At 40.7% G+C, this 18,460-nt stretch overlaps 1 protein-coding gene and 1 pseudogene across 1 annotated transcript; both read right to left on the bottom strand.

The window, feature by feature from the left end:
- Positions 1-4,063: 4,063 nt before the first annotated feature.
- Positions 4,064-4,767, bottom strand: LOC127213791 (40S ribosomal protein S3-like; annotated as a pseudogene).
- A 10,747-nt stretch (positions 4,768-15,514) lies between these two features.
- Positions 15,515-16,498, bottom strand: LOC127213790 (mas-related G-protein coupled receptor member X1). Its single transcript, XM_051174247.1, has one exon. It carries the CDS (start codon positions 16,496-16,498, stop codon positions 15,515-15,517), a length of 984 nt encoding a protein of 327 aa, XP_051030204.1.
- Between the last annotated feature and the right edge of the window lie 1,962 nt (positions 16,499-18,460).

Below are 18,460 nucleotides of genomic sequence, written 5' to 3'. Positions count from 1 at the left end.
CTGTGGGCTTCCCTGTCGTGATCTTCACCCCTCTTGCTCATGTAACCCCTGCTCCCCCTCTTTGACTGGACTCCAGGAACTTGGCCTGTGCTTGACTGTGGATCTCTATATCTGCTTCCATCAGTTATTGGATGAAAGTCCTATGATGACAGCTAGGGTAGTCATCAATATGGTTCCATGAGAAGGCCAGTTCAGGTGTCCTCTCTACTATTGCTAGGAGTCTTAGCTTGGGTCATTCTTATGGATTCCTGGTAATTTCCCTAGTACCAGTTCTCTCCCTAGCTCCCTAATGGCTTCCTCTGTCAAGATATTTATTTCATTGCTCTCCCATCCCATCCCTCCCCCAACTCTACCATCCTATTTCCTCATGTTTTCACCCTCCATTCCCTCCTCTCTAACTCCCCAATGCCTCCAGTTTACCCAGGTGCTCTTATCTATTTTTCTTTCCCAGGGCAATGCATGAATCCCTTCTTAGGATCCTCTTTGTTACCTAGCTTTTCTGGGGTTGTATATTATAGCCTAGTTAATCTTTTTGCTTTACATCTAGTATCCACTTATGAGTGAGTACATACTGTGTTTGTCTTTCTGGGTCTGGGTCACCTCACTTAGGATGATGTCCCACATTTTCTCCATCCATTCTTCAGTTGAGGGGCATCTAGGTTGTTTCCAGGTCTGGCTATTACAAATAATGCATCTATGAACATAGTTGAGCAAATGTCCTTGTGGTGTGATTGAGCATCCTTTGGGTATACACCCAAGAGTGGTGATGCTGGGTCTTGAGGTAGACGAATTCGCAATTTTCTTAGAAGCTGCCATACTGATTTGCAAAGTGGCTGTGCAAGTTTGCACTCCCAACAGCAGTGGGGGAGTGTTCCCCTTTCTCCATATCCTCTTCATCATGAACTGCCATCAGTGTTTTTGATCTTAGCCATTTTGACAGATGTAAGATGCTATCTCAGAGTTGTTTTGAGTTGCATTTACCTGATGACTAAGGATATTGAGCAAGTCATTAAATGCCTTTTGGCCATTTGAGATTCAGCCCTCTGTCAGATGTGGGGTTGATGAAGAATTTTTCCCAGTCTGTGGTCTGTTGTTTTGTCTCATTGACCACGTCCTTTGCCTTACAGAAGCTTCTCAGTTTCAGGAGGTCCCATTTGTTGATCTTTGCTCTCAGAGTCTGTTACTGGTGCTCTATTTAGGAAGTAGTCTCCTGTGCCAATTTATTCAAGGGTGCTTCCCACTTTCTCTTTTATTAGTTTCAGTGTGGCTGGATTTATGTTGATATCTCTGATCCACTTGGACTTGAATTTTGTGCATTCTTCTACATGTTGACATCCAGTTATGCCAGCAGCAGTTGCTAAAGATGCTTTCTTCTTTCCTTTTAGGGTTTTGGCTTCTTTGTCAAAAATCAGGTGTTCATAGGTGTGTGGGTTAATGTCAGGGTCTTCAGTTTGATTGCATTGATCCATGTGTCTGTTTTTATGCCAATACCAAGCTTTTATTTTATTTTATTTTTTTAACTATAGCTCTATAGTAGAGCTTGAAGTCAGGGATGGTGATGGGTTCAGAAGTTCCTTTTGAAGGGGGTTGCATTGAATCTGTAGATTGCTTTTGATAAGATTAGCATTTTTACTACCTGTCCTACCTATCCAAGAGCATGGGAGACCTTTCAATTTTCTGATATCTTCTCTAATTTTTTCATCAAAGACTTAAAGTTCTTGTCATACAGGTCTTTCACTTGTTTGGTTAGAATTATCCCAAGATATTTTATATTATGGTGGCTATTGTAAAGGGTGATATCTCTCTGATTCCCTCCTCAGTCTGTTTATCATTTGTATATAGGAGTGCTGCTGACTTTTTTGTTTGTTTGAGCTAATCTCGTATCTCACCACATTATTGAAGGTGTTTATCAGCTGTAGGATTTACCTGGTAGAATTTTTCGGGTCATTTATGTGTAGTATCTTATCTACAAATAGGGAATGTTTGACTTCTTCCTTTCCCATTTATATCCCCTCTGATCTCTGTTTGTTGTCTTATTGCTTGAGCTAGAACTTTGAATACTGTGTTGAATAGACTTGGAGAGAGTGGGCAGCCTGTTTTAGAATGTGTTAGTATATATCTTTCTTATCCTTCCTCCAATCTTCCTTCTCTTCACTTTAAAGCCTCACTAATATTTTATAGAATTAATTTATACTATTTTCCTGTGATAAATAATGTCACCCGAGTACCACTGTGAGCATTGTATAGCTGTATCTCTGGGATAGACCCCTAGAAGTTAGGATTTCGAACCAAAAGCTTAGCATATCTTAAAACCCCTTCAGATACTGCCAGCTTGTGATTTCCAGAGGCTATGGTCCTTTTTCGGTTACATACCTTTTTCTGAAAAGGACAGAATTTCGATTTTCTTTATGGATAAATAAAACTCCGTAGTGTATATACACTGTGTCTTCTTTACCTGTTCATTTGTTAATGGACACTAGTCTGACTAGTGTGAATACTGTTGTAATACATAGGGTATGTAGGTATCGATGTGTTGTGCTGACTTTTATATGGTTCTTTGAATGAGTTAAAAGAGGTCTTACTGCTGGGTTACATGATAGTTTTATTTTTAGTATTTTTTTTTTTTTTTTTTGTACTTTTGAGGAAGCTGCATGCTGATTTCCATAGTGGCTGATCACATTTGCATGCCTCCTGGCAGTTTATAAAAGTTCCCTTTACTCTTCACTTTGGTCAGCATTTGTTGCTGCTCTGGCTTCTCAGTTAACTGGACTAAGACTGAATCAGTGTGGTTATAATTTGCATTACCCCGTTGGCCAAGAATTTTGAATATTTTTTCAAATGTTTATTGACCGCTTGTACTTCATCGTTTGAGAACTGTCTGTTCAGTTCATTAGCTCGTTTACTGATTGGATTGTAGGATTCTTTTTTTGTTTATTTCTTTTCAGTTCTTTATGTATTTTTGATACTAACCCTCTGTCAGATGTACAGCTAGCAGAGACTTTCTTTTCTCCCCTCAGCCTTTTCCTTTGCTGTGCAGAGGCCTTTTGATTTCATGTAATGCCCTCCTACTGTTACTTTCTGAGGTATTAGTGTCTTTTCCAGAAAGTTTGTGCCTGCATCTACAACTTAGAACATCTTCCTCTGATAGTTTTGGGCTTTTAAGTCCTACTTGAAAGTCTCTGATTCCCTTTAAGCTGATTTTGTACGGGAAGAGAGAGGGCTTTAATCTCATCATTTCATGGGTAGACATCCAGTTTTCCCAGTACCATTGGTTGAAGACTGTGTCTTTCCTTTTTTGCATTTCCAATCTAACTTTAATTGCCCACAAAGCACACACCAATAGCAAATGCTTTCAAGACGTTATGTTAAAGGAGTAACAGGTAATTTCTAAATTTTTCCTATTTTCAAAAAACATCATGGCTAAGTACAGGACTTTTAAATGTGGGTTCTAACAACAACTTTACACTTCAAATTTCCGAGCTTTAAACTTAGCGGCATCAGAAAGTTCCCTTTTTACTTTAGGAAGGCTGAGACGAAAACTTATCACAGTATTGCAAAACGCAGAGGCCAATTTACTTCCTACATTCGGGGTTGAGTGCATTCCACAGAGCCCAAGCTTTCATAGAAAGCATCTTTACCTATTGAGACATCTTGCTGGCCCACCAAAGATTTCTTACATGCCAGGGAACTCTCTCTCTCTCTCTCTCTCTCTCTCTCTCTCTCTCTCTCTCTCTCTCTCTCTCTCTCTCTCTCTCTCTCTCTCCAGGCTCATTAATACAATGAATGCTTACTATGTTCAAAGCCTTGGGTTTCATCGTGAGCACAAAAACCAAACTGCTCTTCTACAACACAGGGTCAAGATGCTGCCCTGTAGCCACCAGCCTTCCCAGACCCAAGGCTTCTCTGGTCAGCTCTGCTCAAGCCCTCCAGATTAAATTAACAGGCTAAGCTTTGCTCCATAGGCCAACATAATTCAGTTGGTTTAACACAGGACACAGTCCAGTCAGGTTTACGTTTTTGTGCAATATTTTATTAAACATCTTTGCAGGGCAACATCCAGACTCTAGATGCATTTGCTGAAACCGCATTTGGCTGCAGGCACTGGCTGGTGCACGGCAGGTGGCTCTGGCTTCCCTACTCTTCCGTTCTGAGATGGGGGTGGTGGGCAAGATTTCATGTTTAGGTTCCATAATGCTCATGTCTCGGGGTCCATCTTACTACGTGGGTCCCAGGGCAGCATAATCTTCACTTTGATCCCCAGCACACCCTGTCTGAGAAGTACATGGAACCTGGCATTTACAGGTTCTCCCCTGAGGATCATCGGCCCATCCACAAACTCTGTGGTCTTGGCCCTCCGTCCTCTGAGCTTTTGAGACTACGATCTCACAGCCCTTGGCCCCACTCTCCATAATGAGCTGAAGCACAGCATAGCAGGGCTTCACAGAACAAGCCCTCCTAGCAGCTGGTAGCATAGAGTCTCTGTCTGGGCAATAGCACTCAGACGTCTTGTGGACACCTTTTCTTCTATGCTGCTCATAGGGAAGCCGGACCTTTTCTGGACCACTGCAGTCCACAACAGAATGGTGACTAAGGCACCCCCAATCCTTTCTCATTTTATTAGTTTTATGTTTCATACCCTACTTTTAAAAAATACAGTGTCTGTTATATCCCAAACTGGTTTCAAACTCACGGTGTAGCTAAGGCTGCTATTGAACTCTTTATAGTTTTACCTCCTGGTGATGTAAGCCACTTTAATATTGGGACCATGATTGATTTATTTGGAATTATTACCAGAACATCAGAACTCATGTTCCTCATCACCACAAGCACTGTAGGAGGTGACATAAATGAAATCTTTAAGTTGTGTCATATTAGAGACCTGCAATCTGAGGAGGTATTGGGTTAACACACTAAAAACCAAGTGTCTTCCCATCGTTTGTGCAATGGGGTTTATAGGGACGGTGATAAAGGCAGTCAGTCATTGTGGAGCTCAGTCTTGCCCCTCTGGTAAGGTAGCCAGCCGCATTTCTAAAACTTGTAAAAACGTGTCCTCTCATTATCGCCCATTGCACTCTTCATGTATTCTCTTGACATTTGGGCTTAGGAACTCCTCGGAATACTGAGTCTAGTTACTGTCTGCCAGTATCACCCGGTGCTCTTCCAGGCAATATCTGGGCTAGAGTTCACTAAGAAAAAAAAAAAGCCATCAGCAGTACGTACATGTTAAGATGCTAATAACATGTGTACTGGCTGGGTTTGGGTTAACTTGACACAAGCTAGAGTCCTCAGAGAGGAAGGAGCCTCAGCTGAGAAAATGCCTCCATGAGCTCCAGCTGTGAGGCGTTTTCTCAATTAGTGATCCATGTGGGAGGGCCCGGCCCTCGGTGGGTGGTGCTGTCTGGCCCTGGGCTGGTGGTCCTGGGATCTATAAGGAAGCAGGTTGAGCCAGCCAGAGAAAGCAAGCCAACAGGCAGCTCCCCTGCATGGTCTCTCCATCAGCTCCTGCCTCCAAGTTCTTGCTGTTTGAGTTCCTGTCCTGGCTTCCTTTGCACGTGAACATCGGTGTGCAAGTGTAAGCTGAACAAACCATCTGTCCCCCAGCTTGCTCTTTTGGTCATGGTGTTTTTTGCTGCAGCAATAGAAAGCCTGACTAAGACAGCATGGAAGTGCAGACTCCTTTCTACAGGAAAGTACAAAAGTCTTCCTAGAGCGTGGAATAGAAAAGTGTCCTATCTATCCTCTATCACTCTCCATGGTTAGCAACAAAGACCAGTTTCAAGTACAGACACAGTCCTGCTGCCATGAGTCTTGTCAGAACAGCTTCTTACCAGCAAGAGAATTTTCTAACACACAGTTTTGCACATTGGGGCATACTAAGTGCAAAAAAAAAAAAAAAAAAAAAAAAAAAAAAAGAAGAACCATCACTGTTAAACAGGTAAAGAGTAGAAAATCCAGGAAGGCTCCCTCGAGGCAGGACTGAAGAAATCTTCTGTCTTCTTTACATTAGAGACAATTGCTTTTAGAACCTAGAAAAATAGTCTTCGTCAGGCTTTATCTCCTCAGGAAGTAACAATTGTCTCTTTGTTTTTAGAACTAAATTTTGAGGGATTGGGGCTGAGATGCTAGTCTTGGTATGAACATTCTCAAATTATGTTTATTCCTGAAACAAATGTCCTAAAGGGAACACAAATAAGAGTCAAGGTTGAGGAGATATATAGTTATTGCTAGGTGACCATAGCCATGCATAAGACACATTTCTCCTTATCTCCTCAGCTCTAATTGCTTTGGAAGGGTTGGCATGAAAGATTCCGTTTTTATTATTTGTTTTGGGTCTTGGTATGTAGCTCAGGCTAGCCTCAAACTCAAAGTTCTGCTGCTTTAGCCTCCTTAGTGCTGGCATTATAAGCACACCCCAATATGTCTAGCATGAGTTTACTTTGCGTTTCATAACTTCTCTCCTTGGCTCAGAAAACTCTCTTTCAAGACATCACAGATGGACATCTAGTGGTTTGGTTTTGACTCTTCCTCATTCCTGGGATGACAGCTGTTCTGGCTGATCTGATACCACATTAGGGTGTGTGTAAGTGACAGATGTCAAGGAGTTAAGTGCCAAGAAATCCATTTATGGCCAAACTTGAGCAACTAAGAAGTACAAGAGTTGGTACTTTGTTCAACTCCATCTGGTGTTCATTCAAACTTAATTTGATTTGTCCATGGGGTGATGTCCTAGCATCTAAAACATTATATCTCAGGTCCTTTTACCCGAAAGTATGCCAGGAGGCAGTAGTTGCTAGAATCACAAGGAACATTTATTCCTTTGAAGAACTGTGGAGCTAGCCAATGCTTTCTCCTTCACCCTGGAGGATGAGGGGGAAGAGAGTAGAGAGTGTTTCAGATTATTTATATCTTCATTAAAAACCACCCAACATATCTGAAAACAATAAAGAATAAGAAAAATTGTAATGCCATTTTGTAACACTGCATCTACTGGGTGTTAACGTATAAAGCTTTATTAATATGCGTCACAAGGGTATTTCCTGTTTCAGTCAGACATTGTGAATCTAAGTAGTCAATGAACATAGAGTCCTAGATTTAATATTGTCTTTTTATGAATAATACTAGTTTTTAGCTTGGTAAGTTTGCAATGTACATAACATCAAATTACATAAGGTATCTCATGCCATCATTTATAATGGGATTCATTATTTATTAGGAATGGGTAAATGTAGAGTGACAACTTCATTTCCCCGTCTTAGCAATGACAAAATTATGCATGGTTCATATGGAGCAAAGCCGATAAATCATGCAAAAGTGTTTCTAAATGTAAGTCAGTTCCTTGGATTATATTTTTTAATTTTCAAATAATGGAATTTTATTTTCTCCTATAAAGAATGAAGCTTGGTATGGTCTACATCATCTTGAAAAGGTTATGCTAAAGGAAGCAGGAAACAAAAGACCACATATTAGATGTGTATGATAAAAGTTCACAATGAGTACGTAGGGCAAAGGGAAGGTAGGAGAGAGAAGTTCAAGGGCCTGCTAAAGGATGAAAACTCTCTGTGCCGTTGACGGCCAAGTATTAGGAACCATTGAATTGTACCCTTTAAATGGCGGACTGGTACTATATGTGAAATGCATCTGGATAAAGCTGTTAAAAACAAAACATAGACTGGGCAGTGGTGGTAACATCCTTAATCCCAGCACTTAGGAGGCAGAAACAGGTGGATCTCTGAGTCTGAGGCCAGCCTGGTCTACTCAGCAAGTTCCAGGACAGCCGGGGGTTCACAGAGAAACCCTGTCTTAAAAACAAAAGAAAACCCAAACAAATAAATATGGCTTGGCACTCCTTCCATGGGTGAAAGATTATCAGCTTCATCATCACCATCACCATCTGGCGGACAGCTCAACAGGGACCTTTAACCTTTGATCCCTCATAGACAGACACTGGCTTTTAGCTCATTTGCATATTTATCTGCTTGTCTCCTGTGATGTGTCATCAGAGCACCGGGCCTCAACGGAAAGAAGTCTACAACAGCTCTTTCGAAAGAACTTTAGAGCAGTTTAGTGTTATCTAATAGGTGCGTTGATACCTCTGTGACGTTAGGCTTTTCCACCGAAGGACCTAGACTGAAAAGACAACTTGACTTCACTAAAACTTTCTCGTGAAAATGCCAGTCATATCTGGGACGAAGCTCATAGCATTCACAGGTGCCTTCAATCCTTCTGTGAACTACTATGGGTCAATCAAGTCCTTTAGATTACTAAAAATCTTTCATACCTACATTTTATGTTTGCCCAAAACAATCAGTTCAGAAAATTTCTGAGCATTTAACAAATGGATATTTTTTAATAATATTTAACAGAACAAACCTTTAAATGCAAGATATTATTTTTCTCATTTGTAAACCTGTGGCAAGTTTTCTCTTATTTTTCAGTCTGTTTCCAGAACTGACATTTGAAAGCAAACTCCTTGCATGACCAGTTTTTTTGCCCCTTTGTCCAAACTCTACAGCTAACCCTTTAATACCTGTGTTTCAATGAAGCCCGTGTAAGATAAGGAGACCTAAGATGATATCCGTCCCGGTTTTTATGATACATGACAAAACAGCTCTAACGATTGTTTTGAGTTGTGAGTGTATACACACACACACACACACACACACACACACACACACACACACACCCCACATCTTCTTTATCCATTCACTCCTTGATAGAACCCAGACTGATTCCATGAATGGCTATAGTGACTAGTTCTGGGATCAACATGGAGATTTCAGCTCTATTGCACCCTGACACTGATTTCTTCCAGTGTGTCCTCAGTACTAGTATAGCTGGGCTCTATTTTAGGCTTTGAGGAAGTATTTTACTGACTTATATAGTGACTACACTAATTTGAATTTTTAACCAACAGCCTATAAAGGTTCCGGTTTCTTTACATCTTTGCCAACATTTATGAGTTTCGGTTTTCATGATGGTGACCATTCTTGGTGAAATCTCAATATAGTGGTAATTTCCCCAAATGGCTATGGATATTGAACACTTTTCCACAACCATTTGTACTTCTTCTGAAAACTTATTGTTCGAGTCACTCGCCCATTGTTTCAGTTACTTTCCTGTTGCTGTGACAAAATATCACGGCCAACGCAACTTATAAAAATAAAGCATTTAATTGGGCTTGCATTCTCAGAGGGTTAAAGTCCATGGTAGCAGAGCTAAGGTGTGATAGTAGGAGGCAGGGAGCACTCAAAGAAATTGTGTCTTTTGTCACAAAACCCACATACTTCCTCTAGTAAGACCACACCCCCCAATGCTCTCCCAGAAGCCAGTACTAACTGGAGACCGGGTATCTGAACATGTGAACTAATTGGGAGGGTTGTTCTCAATTAAACCACCACACTCATGTTGACTGGATTATTCTTTTCTCTGGGTGCTTATTTTTTATTATTATTATTTTTTTAGTTCTTTGTATATTCTGGAGACTAAAATGAAGGAAAATTTTAAATAAAAAAGAAAAGAGCCTACATATCTAGTCTAGACAGGGGTTATATGACCTCTCTTCTTTGATTCTTCTGTCTCTCTCTAATTTTTTTCACTTGTCTGTTTTGTTGACACATACAAGGATGCAGTAGCAACAGTAGGTGTATTAGTCACTAGTGCTGTGATAAAGCACTTTGGCCTGCACACCTTATAGAAGGAAGGGCTTATTTGGGGCATGGCGGCAGGCAGATGGGCGGGTGGTCGTGGCAATGAAGTTGCAACGGAGAGTTCGCATTCTGGTCCACAAACAGGAAGTGGAGAGTTCACCGGAAGTGTGTTAGAAGACTCTGGAAGCCTACCAAAGGAACTCCCCTCCTCGACAAACGGGGCGACACACCTCCTCAATCAAGGCTACCTCTCCTAAAGGCTATACTCTTTAGTTTTGTGTAAATATACTTTAGGATGTTTGAATCCCTAGGAAATCAACTGTAAGGACATATTCTCAGCATGGGTCACCATTGTTGACATAATAAGCATTCACTTCCTTACCGTGATTATCATCAGAGAGCCTTCATCCGGTAACTGATGGAAACAGATACAGAGACCCACAGCCAAATATTAGTCTGAGCTTGGGGAATCCTGCTGAAGAAAGGGAGGAAGGATTGTAGGAGCCAGAGGGGTTAAGGACATTACAAGAAAACTCACAGAAACAACTAACTTGGCTATTAGGAGCTCATAGAGTTTGAACCAACAACCAAGGGGTCTACATAGGACTGACCTAAGCCCTGTAGATATATATGTGATAGTTGTGTAGCTTGATCTATTTGTGGGGCTCCTAACAATGGGAGCAGGGGCTGTCTCTGACTCTTTGGCTAGCTCTTTGGAACCTTTTCCTCTCTCTCTCTCTCTCTCTCCTGTCTTCTATTCCTATCGGGGCTCAATCTTCCTGGTCGCACGTGTTTTCCTTTCCTCCCCCTCCCTTTCTCCTACTTCTCTCTCCATTCGCTGCCCCCCCCACTTCCCCTGTGCTCTGGGGGACTTGTCCCTTCCCGGTTCTGTGAGGGACTTTATATGAATCGCTTAGAATACACCTTGTATCCTAGTTCCTCTGGTGGTGTGAATTATAGGCTGGTGATCCTTTGCTCTAGGTCTAAAATCCATATATGAGTGAGTACATACTGTGTTCCTCTTTTTGTGACTGGGTTACCTCATTCAGGATGGTTTCTTCAAGTGCCATCCACTTGCCTGCGAATTTCAAGATACCATTATTTTTTTCTGCAGAGTAGTATTCCATTGTGTAGATGTGCCACACCTTCATTAACCATTCTTCAATTGAGGGGCATCTAGGTTGCTTCCAGGTTCTTGCTATTACAAATAGTGCTGCTATGAACATAGTTGAACAAATGTCTTTGTTGCATGGGTGGATCATTTGGGTATATGCCTAAGAGGGTGATTTCCGGGTCCTGTGGTAAACTAATTCCCATTTTCCTGAAGAACTGCCATATTGATCTCCAAAATGGCTGTATGAGTTTGCACTCCCACCAGCAGTGGAGGAGTGTTCCCCTTTCTCCACATCCTCTCCAACATGAGTCATCATTGGTGTTTCTAATTTTAGCCATTCTGGCAAGAGTAAGATGGTATCTCAAAGTTGTTTTGATTTGCATTTCCCTGATAGCTAAGGATGTGGAACATTTTCTTAAGTGTCTTTCAGCCTTTTTGATTTCCTCTGTTGAGAATTCTCTCTTCAGTTCTGTACCCCATTTTTTAATAGTGTTATTTGGTGTTTTGTTGACTGGTTTCTTGAGTCCTCAAAAACCTTTAAAAAAATAGCATCTTCAACAAAATTTGCTGGGAACTTTCTGGATATGCATATATAAAAGACTGACATTTGGCCTCTTTATGCCATCTTGAATAAAATTCAACTCAAAATTATCTGAGAGCATAACCCAAAACTCTGAAATTACTGTATAGGGAGCAAAGGAAACATTCTTTATTTGCACAACAATGAATTTCCTGATAATACTTCAAAGCACAGAAATATTGGCAGGTATTGATAAATGAGTTACATCAGTTAAGAAGAAGCAATCAAAAAAGTGGAAAGGTTACCATAAATGTCCATCCCTGATAATGAGATTGATGACTAACTTATCCACCATCATAGAGCCCTCATCTAGTAGCTGATGGAAACAGAAGCAGACACCCACAGCTAAACACTGAGCTGAACTGGAATCTAGATGCAGAGAGGGAGGACAAGACCAGGCTACAGAACCCCACAGAGACAGCTGACCTGAACAAGGAGGAGCTAATGGGCCCCCAGACTGATAGCTGGGAATCCAGCATTGGACTGACTCAGACCTCTGAATGTGGGTCTCAGGAAGAAGGCCTGGGAAGTCTCAGGGACCTCTGACAATGGAACCAGGATGTATCCCTGGTGCACAAAAGGACTTTGGGAACCCATTCCCCATGGAGGGATACTCCTTTAACCTAGAGGCAGGAAGGAGGGCCTAGTCCCTACTCCAAATGACTTGACAGACTTTGTTGACCTCTGCTGGAAGGCATCACCCTCCCTGTGGAGTGTGTGTGGGGGAATGGGATGGGAGGGTGGTCATGGGGCATGGGAGGGTGGTAGAGAGGGAGGGAGGGAGAGAGAGGGAACTGGGAATCAATACGTAAAATAAGAAAAGTAAATAAATAAAATAAAGAATAGAAATTATGATTCATCAGTTCCATTTGATGAAACAGGCTCAGCCAGAACTTTTAACAATACTGATGGCAATTTCAGGTCCCTGAGGACATTTATTTATCACAGTGAAAGCAACTGAAACATCTGTTACTCTGAGAGAAATGAACCTGCTCACTGGGAGCTGTTCAAGGTCCTAAAAGTAGCCGTGAAGGAGGCTAGTTCAAGATCTTTATTCTTGAGTAAAGATGACTCACATTCTTTTCTTTTTTTTTTGATCATTTTTGTCTATTTTATTGTGTCCTCTGTCACTATTATATACTAAAAATTGGTTCTAAAAGCAAGATGGAGTATCTGCTTCAAGTCAAACTTAACCAGAAATAATAAGGGACGCTACCATATAGTAATTAGGAGAAAGCTCACCAAGAATACATAATAGTTGTAAACATGTGTACTGAGTATTGGTGCACTTACTGTCATGAAACAAACTTGAAGGGGTGAGGCTGATCCCGATATAACAATAGGACTTCAGTAACACATTCTCATCAACATATAGGTAGATCATCCAGACAAAAAGTTCACAAAGGAACCTCAGCATTAAACTACACTACAGAGCAAATGGACTTAACAGACTTCTGTGGAATATGCTGTCTGACCTCTATAGAATGTGTATCTTATCAGAAACCCTAGCCCATGAATTATTCTCAAAAAAGCTCACAATTTGGATGACAAAGTAAGTTTTAACAAGACCCAAACTGAAATAATTTCTTGTGTTGTATCATGTCATAATGGAACAAAGCTAAAAGTCAACAATAAAAATGCATAGAATGTGTGCAAAAATACACAAACACACTGGGATTGAAAATACAACTTCAAGTGATCAGCAAGTCATCAAAAAAATCAAGGAAAAATTAAGTTTCTTAGAATCTAATGAAAAATGAAAACACTACTTATTATAATTGTGGGATATCAAGGGTTGAATAATGCCCCATTGAATATATACATGCATATATATATGTATATATATAATGCATATATCACACCTGGACTATATGAAATATATGCTCATATGTCATATATATCATATAGTCCATATATATGTGTATGTATATATATCATACAGTTTAGGTGTGTGATAGGCTCATGTAAATACTCTATGTTTACATAAGAATGTATTTCTCAGAATCTGTCCCCATCCATAAGTGAGGAATAACATTATAATAGAATCAACATCCCTACCATTAATACTACAAATTTTGTCACGTTTTTCCCAATTTCCATTTTAAAATGAACAAATGATGCTACAGCAATAAAATGAATAAACACATTCAAGGCTCAGACGTGCATTCATTGTCATCTGTACTTATTGGGTTATCTGAAACAGCTATGCATTGTTTTGTCTTAAGGGTAACAATATCATATGTTAATTATCAAGTGCTGTAGACATCAAATTTCAAAAGAGGAACAAGGTTACATGTAAATGATGGCCATGAGATTTTTTGGTAACTGATGACCCAACTCTTAAACCATCACTCATAACAAGAGCGCTGATATGTCAAGAATAATATGCTCATTTTAATTAAGAAACGGCATCTCTTCAGGTCCCAGTTTTGGACCTAGTGTTCACAGAAAGAAGTGGCTAGAGGAAAGAGGGCAATCTACCATCTCTCGCCCTTTCCCTCTTGTCCATCTCCCTTTTGTTTGGATCACTGACATTCAGTTTGTCTTTGGGAAGAGGTCAAGAAAACAGAAATTTGCTATTCATTTATTCTGCTGGGTGACCTCTCTGAGCTTGCAGAGCTTACAGAGTTTGCTACAACCAATTTTTCAAAATTCATGGTAGTCATTTTTTTTTTTTTACACTTCAAGGTCATGATAGACACTGTTCTCTGTGCTCCTTAGAATTCGTCTGAAGAGGTACCTTGCATGACAACAAAATACTTGCAATGGAATTAGTGATGGCACTCACATATTGATTACCATTCTCTAAGATATGTGGTCTTATTTACAATATCTTTATGAATTGTCTTTTCTCCCATCCTCATCTGCCTCTGAGTTACTTAATGTTTCTTTGATAATTATATTTCAATTGAAATATATTAAAAATAATTCAAATTAAAAATGAAGTGAGCAAGGTAAATTGTATCAGTTCAGAAGCTAATGTCTGGTCATCATTAACACATACACACACTCACACACACACACACACGCATGCACACACACACACACACACAGTAACAAGATTTTATCACTTTAATAATCGGTATTACTGTATTGACAGTGTCAATGCCTAGTATAAACCATAGCATCATATAGAAAGAGCATTAGTAAGACAGCCAGCCCGGGGTAGGAGGAGAATGTGCTCAAGGTGACTACACTCACAGTGCACAAATAGAACCTTTTGGTTCGGTTTAGCTTATGATGCCTTCAGTTCGTGTCAATGGCATAGTCAAATCTTGACATCTTATTCTTTTTTTTTATTTTATTTATTCTTACTTTTCTTACTTATTCTTATTTTTTACATTCCATCATCTTGCTTTCTTTTGATCACTTCTGAATAATAACATTTTTAAAATTTAATTTATATAAACAAGTCCATTTAAATGAGAACAAACATTTATAGACAATATTTGGGAATTTGGGTGTCATTCTTTCCAAACTACTTCCTGCTGGTAATGGGTGCTGTCATGGGGGATTCTTAAACAGACTCCAGACCACTGGTCCATCTTCCCAACCCAGCTTCCACATTCTACATTTTTTCCCAGCATTCATTGGATTGATCATATTTTTGTACTATGATTGAGACGTATCTGTTTACCATTCTCAAGGACAAAGGCCTTGATATTAGCTCAAAACACAAGAAAAAAGTAATTGCTTCTGACTTCCTGCATTGTTCTTACACAGACAGAGCATGTCTTGAGGGATGTTGATGTCCAATGTCTAGATTGGAGTTGTCAGTGATCCTTAGATGAGGATTCTTTCAGGACCAAGTTTGCCATCTCCAGAGCTTGGAGAATCATGGAGAATAAAATTCTCTGGGAAATGGCTCAGAGGAGAAACATTTTATACTATTATGTTCTCAGTTTCAGATTTATAGTTTGAATAAGAACATTCCCACTTATAAAACTGCAAGCAGAAAACATGTTCAATGGGAAAAATACAGAGGATACTTGAGAAATTCATTGACAGTGCCAAGTTGAAGAAATTCTTCTGTCTGACTACTTTAAGGACGATATGAAAATTGGATTTTAAAAACCATTTGAAAGCATTTCAGTCCCTGGGGAATTTCTGAGAGGAGAGGAAGTCTGTGTGGTGTGTTGAGTCTCCACCCCTGTTGACTAAAGGAGGGATTATTCACCATTCTCTACTTTCTGACATCTCAATGGTTTTCTGAAGATGGCTTGCTCTACACTCATCCTCCTCAGGCGTGTCCTCCAGAGCCCTCTGAAGAACCCTTTTGAGGGACCGATGATGCCTATTTTGCCTAAAGGAACCTACGAAGAAGTAAATTATGGGGTTGGCACAGCTGTTCACACAGGACAGGACAGAAGTGATTCGGTAAAGGTGACACAGGGGGTAATGGAGATGCACTTCCAGCCAGTAGAGCAGGAAGAGGTAAAGCCCAAGAGGCAGGCCACAGATGAGGAAGGTGACCACTGTGAGTGAGATGGTAACATACAGCCTGGTCAGCGGGTTCCGCCTGGAACCACAGAGGATCCTGACCAGTAGGGCCACACTGGACCCGACGAGAAGAATCAATAAAAAGATCAGAAATGCAGTTACAATAAAATCAACATTTTTCCACAAATGCTGATGAACCTTGCTCAGAAACCCTGAGAGGTACCATTCAAGGATGCTCGTCAGAAGGGACAGAGCCCAGATTAGGGCACATATGATAGCTGACATGTTTTCTGGGCGGTGACAGTGATACCATATGGGCCACAATACAGACAGGCAGCGCTCTGTGCTGATAGCGCTGAGTATGCTCAGGCCTGAGATATAAGGAATGAAAGCTGCATTGCCCAAGATTTCTTTGCTTAGTTTATGGGCATAGAAGCCATAGAAATCAAGGACCCGAAGGAGCGAGTCGATCAAGTGGCAGGAGAGGAAGAAGGAATCTGCAAGAGCCAGGTTGAAGATGTACACTGAGATGGCTTTCCTTCGCACGTGGAATCCCAGGAGCCAGAGTACAATGGTGTTTCCTGTCAGTCCAACCACGGCAATAACGAGGGCCAGGAAGTTCAGGGTCAGGATTGGGTTGCAGTTTTGATTCTCAGGCTTACCAGTTTCATTTGTTGGTGTAGATTCGGTGTTGTGGGGTGAGATGGTTGGGTCCATGTTCACAAATCTTCCAGCAGTGTCCCTGAGAACACAAACCATATTTGAGTACCTTAATATGGTCCCTTCTCCACAGGGCTGTAACATTATGCAGATACCGTTTTTAGCATTTTCTTTCTTTTTTTTAATTTTATTTAATTTTATATAACAGTCCAATTAAATGAAAACAAACATTTATACACAATATTTGGGAATTTGGGCGTCGTTCTTTCCTAACTACTTCCTGCTGGTAAGGGGCGCTGTCTTGGGGGATTCGAAGAAGATTCAGATATCCTGGCTGTAGTCGTTTTTAGCATTTTCAAATAAATTCATGCGTAAATGAAAGGAGAGTACATGGCTGCACGGATTAAGCCACTTACAGAGAGCTGTAGAGTTCTGGACTGTGGATTCAAACTCACAGTTTGTTGACTCTAGAGTCTGAGTTGTCCTTCGTATGTATAACTCAGGACCTCTAGATCACAAGGAAATCATCCATGTTATTCTATGTCATATACATATATTCTATGAGGCAAACTTCTCAATTCAGGAGGCTGAATGGACCAAGCACTATTGCTCTCTGGACCATAGTTTTTGGGAAAAGCAAAGAGGTGATCATGACACCCCCATGACTGAGATGGTTCCATCATCCATGGAGAATGAACAGCATGTTATAGGGTCACATCACAAGGATTCTGTGGACCTTTTCTAGAACATTTATTAGGATGACCGGCTCTGGTGATCCAGAAAGGACCTAGGAGGCAGTGCTTAAAGACAAGAGTACTTGGCATCCTACCGGGCCCGCTGCTCCATTGCTCTGGTTGAGCATTGGGCCAGAGTGCGGGTCTAACAACCCCTCCACCTCCATGGAACCTCCTGGGTCTGCTCTGAGCATCCTGGACCTGCCTATCCACGATGCCACAGCCACCTGATCTTTGGACCCCATCCCTGGTTCTCTGCCAAAGGAGAGACATCCTAGAGAGCTTGGACCATCCAGAGTTATAGAAATCGAACTCCTGACCCACCTATGCCCACCGGGAGAGTAGGGCAGAGAAAGACTCCACCTGCACCCACTGGAAGAAGTGATGGGAAGACGGCAATACAAGAAAACACCTAACAATAGAAAGACAAGCATGACACCACCAGAATCTAGGGACTCTACACCAACTAACTAGACCTGAACATCTCAAAGCAGATGAAGCAGAAGAGAACGACTTAAAAAATATCTTCATAAAAAAGATAGAGACCTTCAAAAATGATGTGAGAAAATTCGAACAGTTCAAGACCTGAAAACTGAAATAGAGACAATAAAGAAAACCCAAACCGAGGGAATGCTGGAAATAGAAAAACTGGGCAAATGATCAAGAACTACAGATGCAAGCATAACCAACAGAATACAGGAGATGGAAGAGAGAATCTCAGGCACTGAAGATAAACTAGAGAAAATAGACTCATTGATCAAAGAAAATCCTAAATCCAACAAATCCTTAACACAAAACATCCAGGAAATGTAGGACACCGTGAAAAGACCAAACCTAAGAATAATAGGTATAGAAGAAGGCGAAGAAGCCCAGCTCAAAGGTGCAGAAAACATATTCAACAAAATCATTGAAGAAAACGTTTCCAATCTAAAGGACATGCCTATGAAAGTACAAGAAGCTTACCACACCAAAGAGACTGGACCCAAGAAAAAAGACCCCTTGACACATAATAATCAAAACACCTAACATACAGAATAAAGAAAGAATATTAAGAGCAGTGAAGGAAAAAGAACAGGTAACATATAAAGGCAGACCTATCAAAATTACACCTGACTTCTCCATGGAGACTCTCAAGGCCAGAAGGTCCTGGATAGAACATCTGTTCTACAGGTACTAAGAGTCCACGGATGCCAGCCCAGGCTAGTATACCCAGCAAAACTCTCAATTGTTATAGATAGAGAAAACAATGTATTCAATGACAAAGCCAAATTTTCACCCCCAGACT

This window comes from Phodopus roborovskii, unplaced genomic scaffold (genome assembly GCF_943737965.1).
Source record: "Phodopus roborovskii unplaced genomic scaffold, PHOROB, whole genome shotgun sequence".
NCBI lineage: Eukaryota > Metazoa > Chordata > Mammalia > Rodentia > Cricetidae > Phodopus > Phodopus roborovskii.
Note: the sequence above shows the minus strand (reverse complement) of the source record. Positions and strands in the feature narration are given on the sequence as shown.

Excerpts from the sequence above, each read along its gene's own strand:
- LOC127213790 (XM_051174247.1), bottom strand. The coding sequence starts at position 16,498 with ATGGACCCAACCATCTCACCCCACAACACCGAATCTACACCAACAAAT.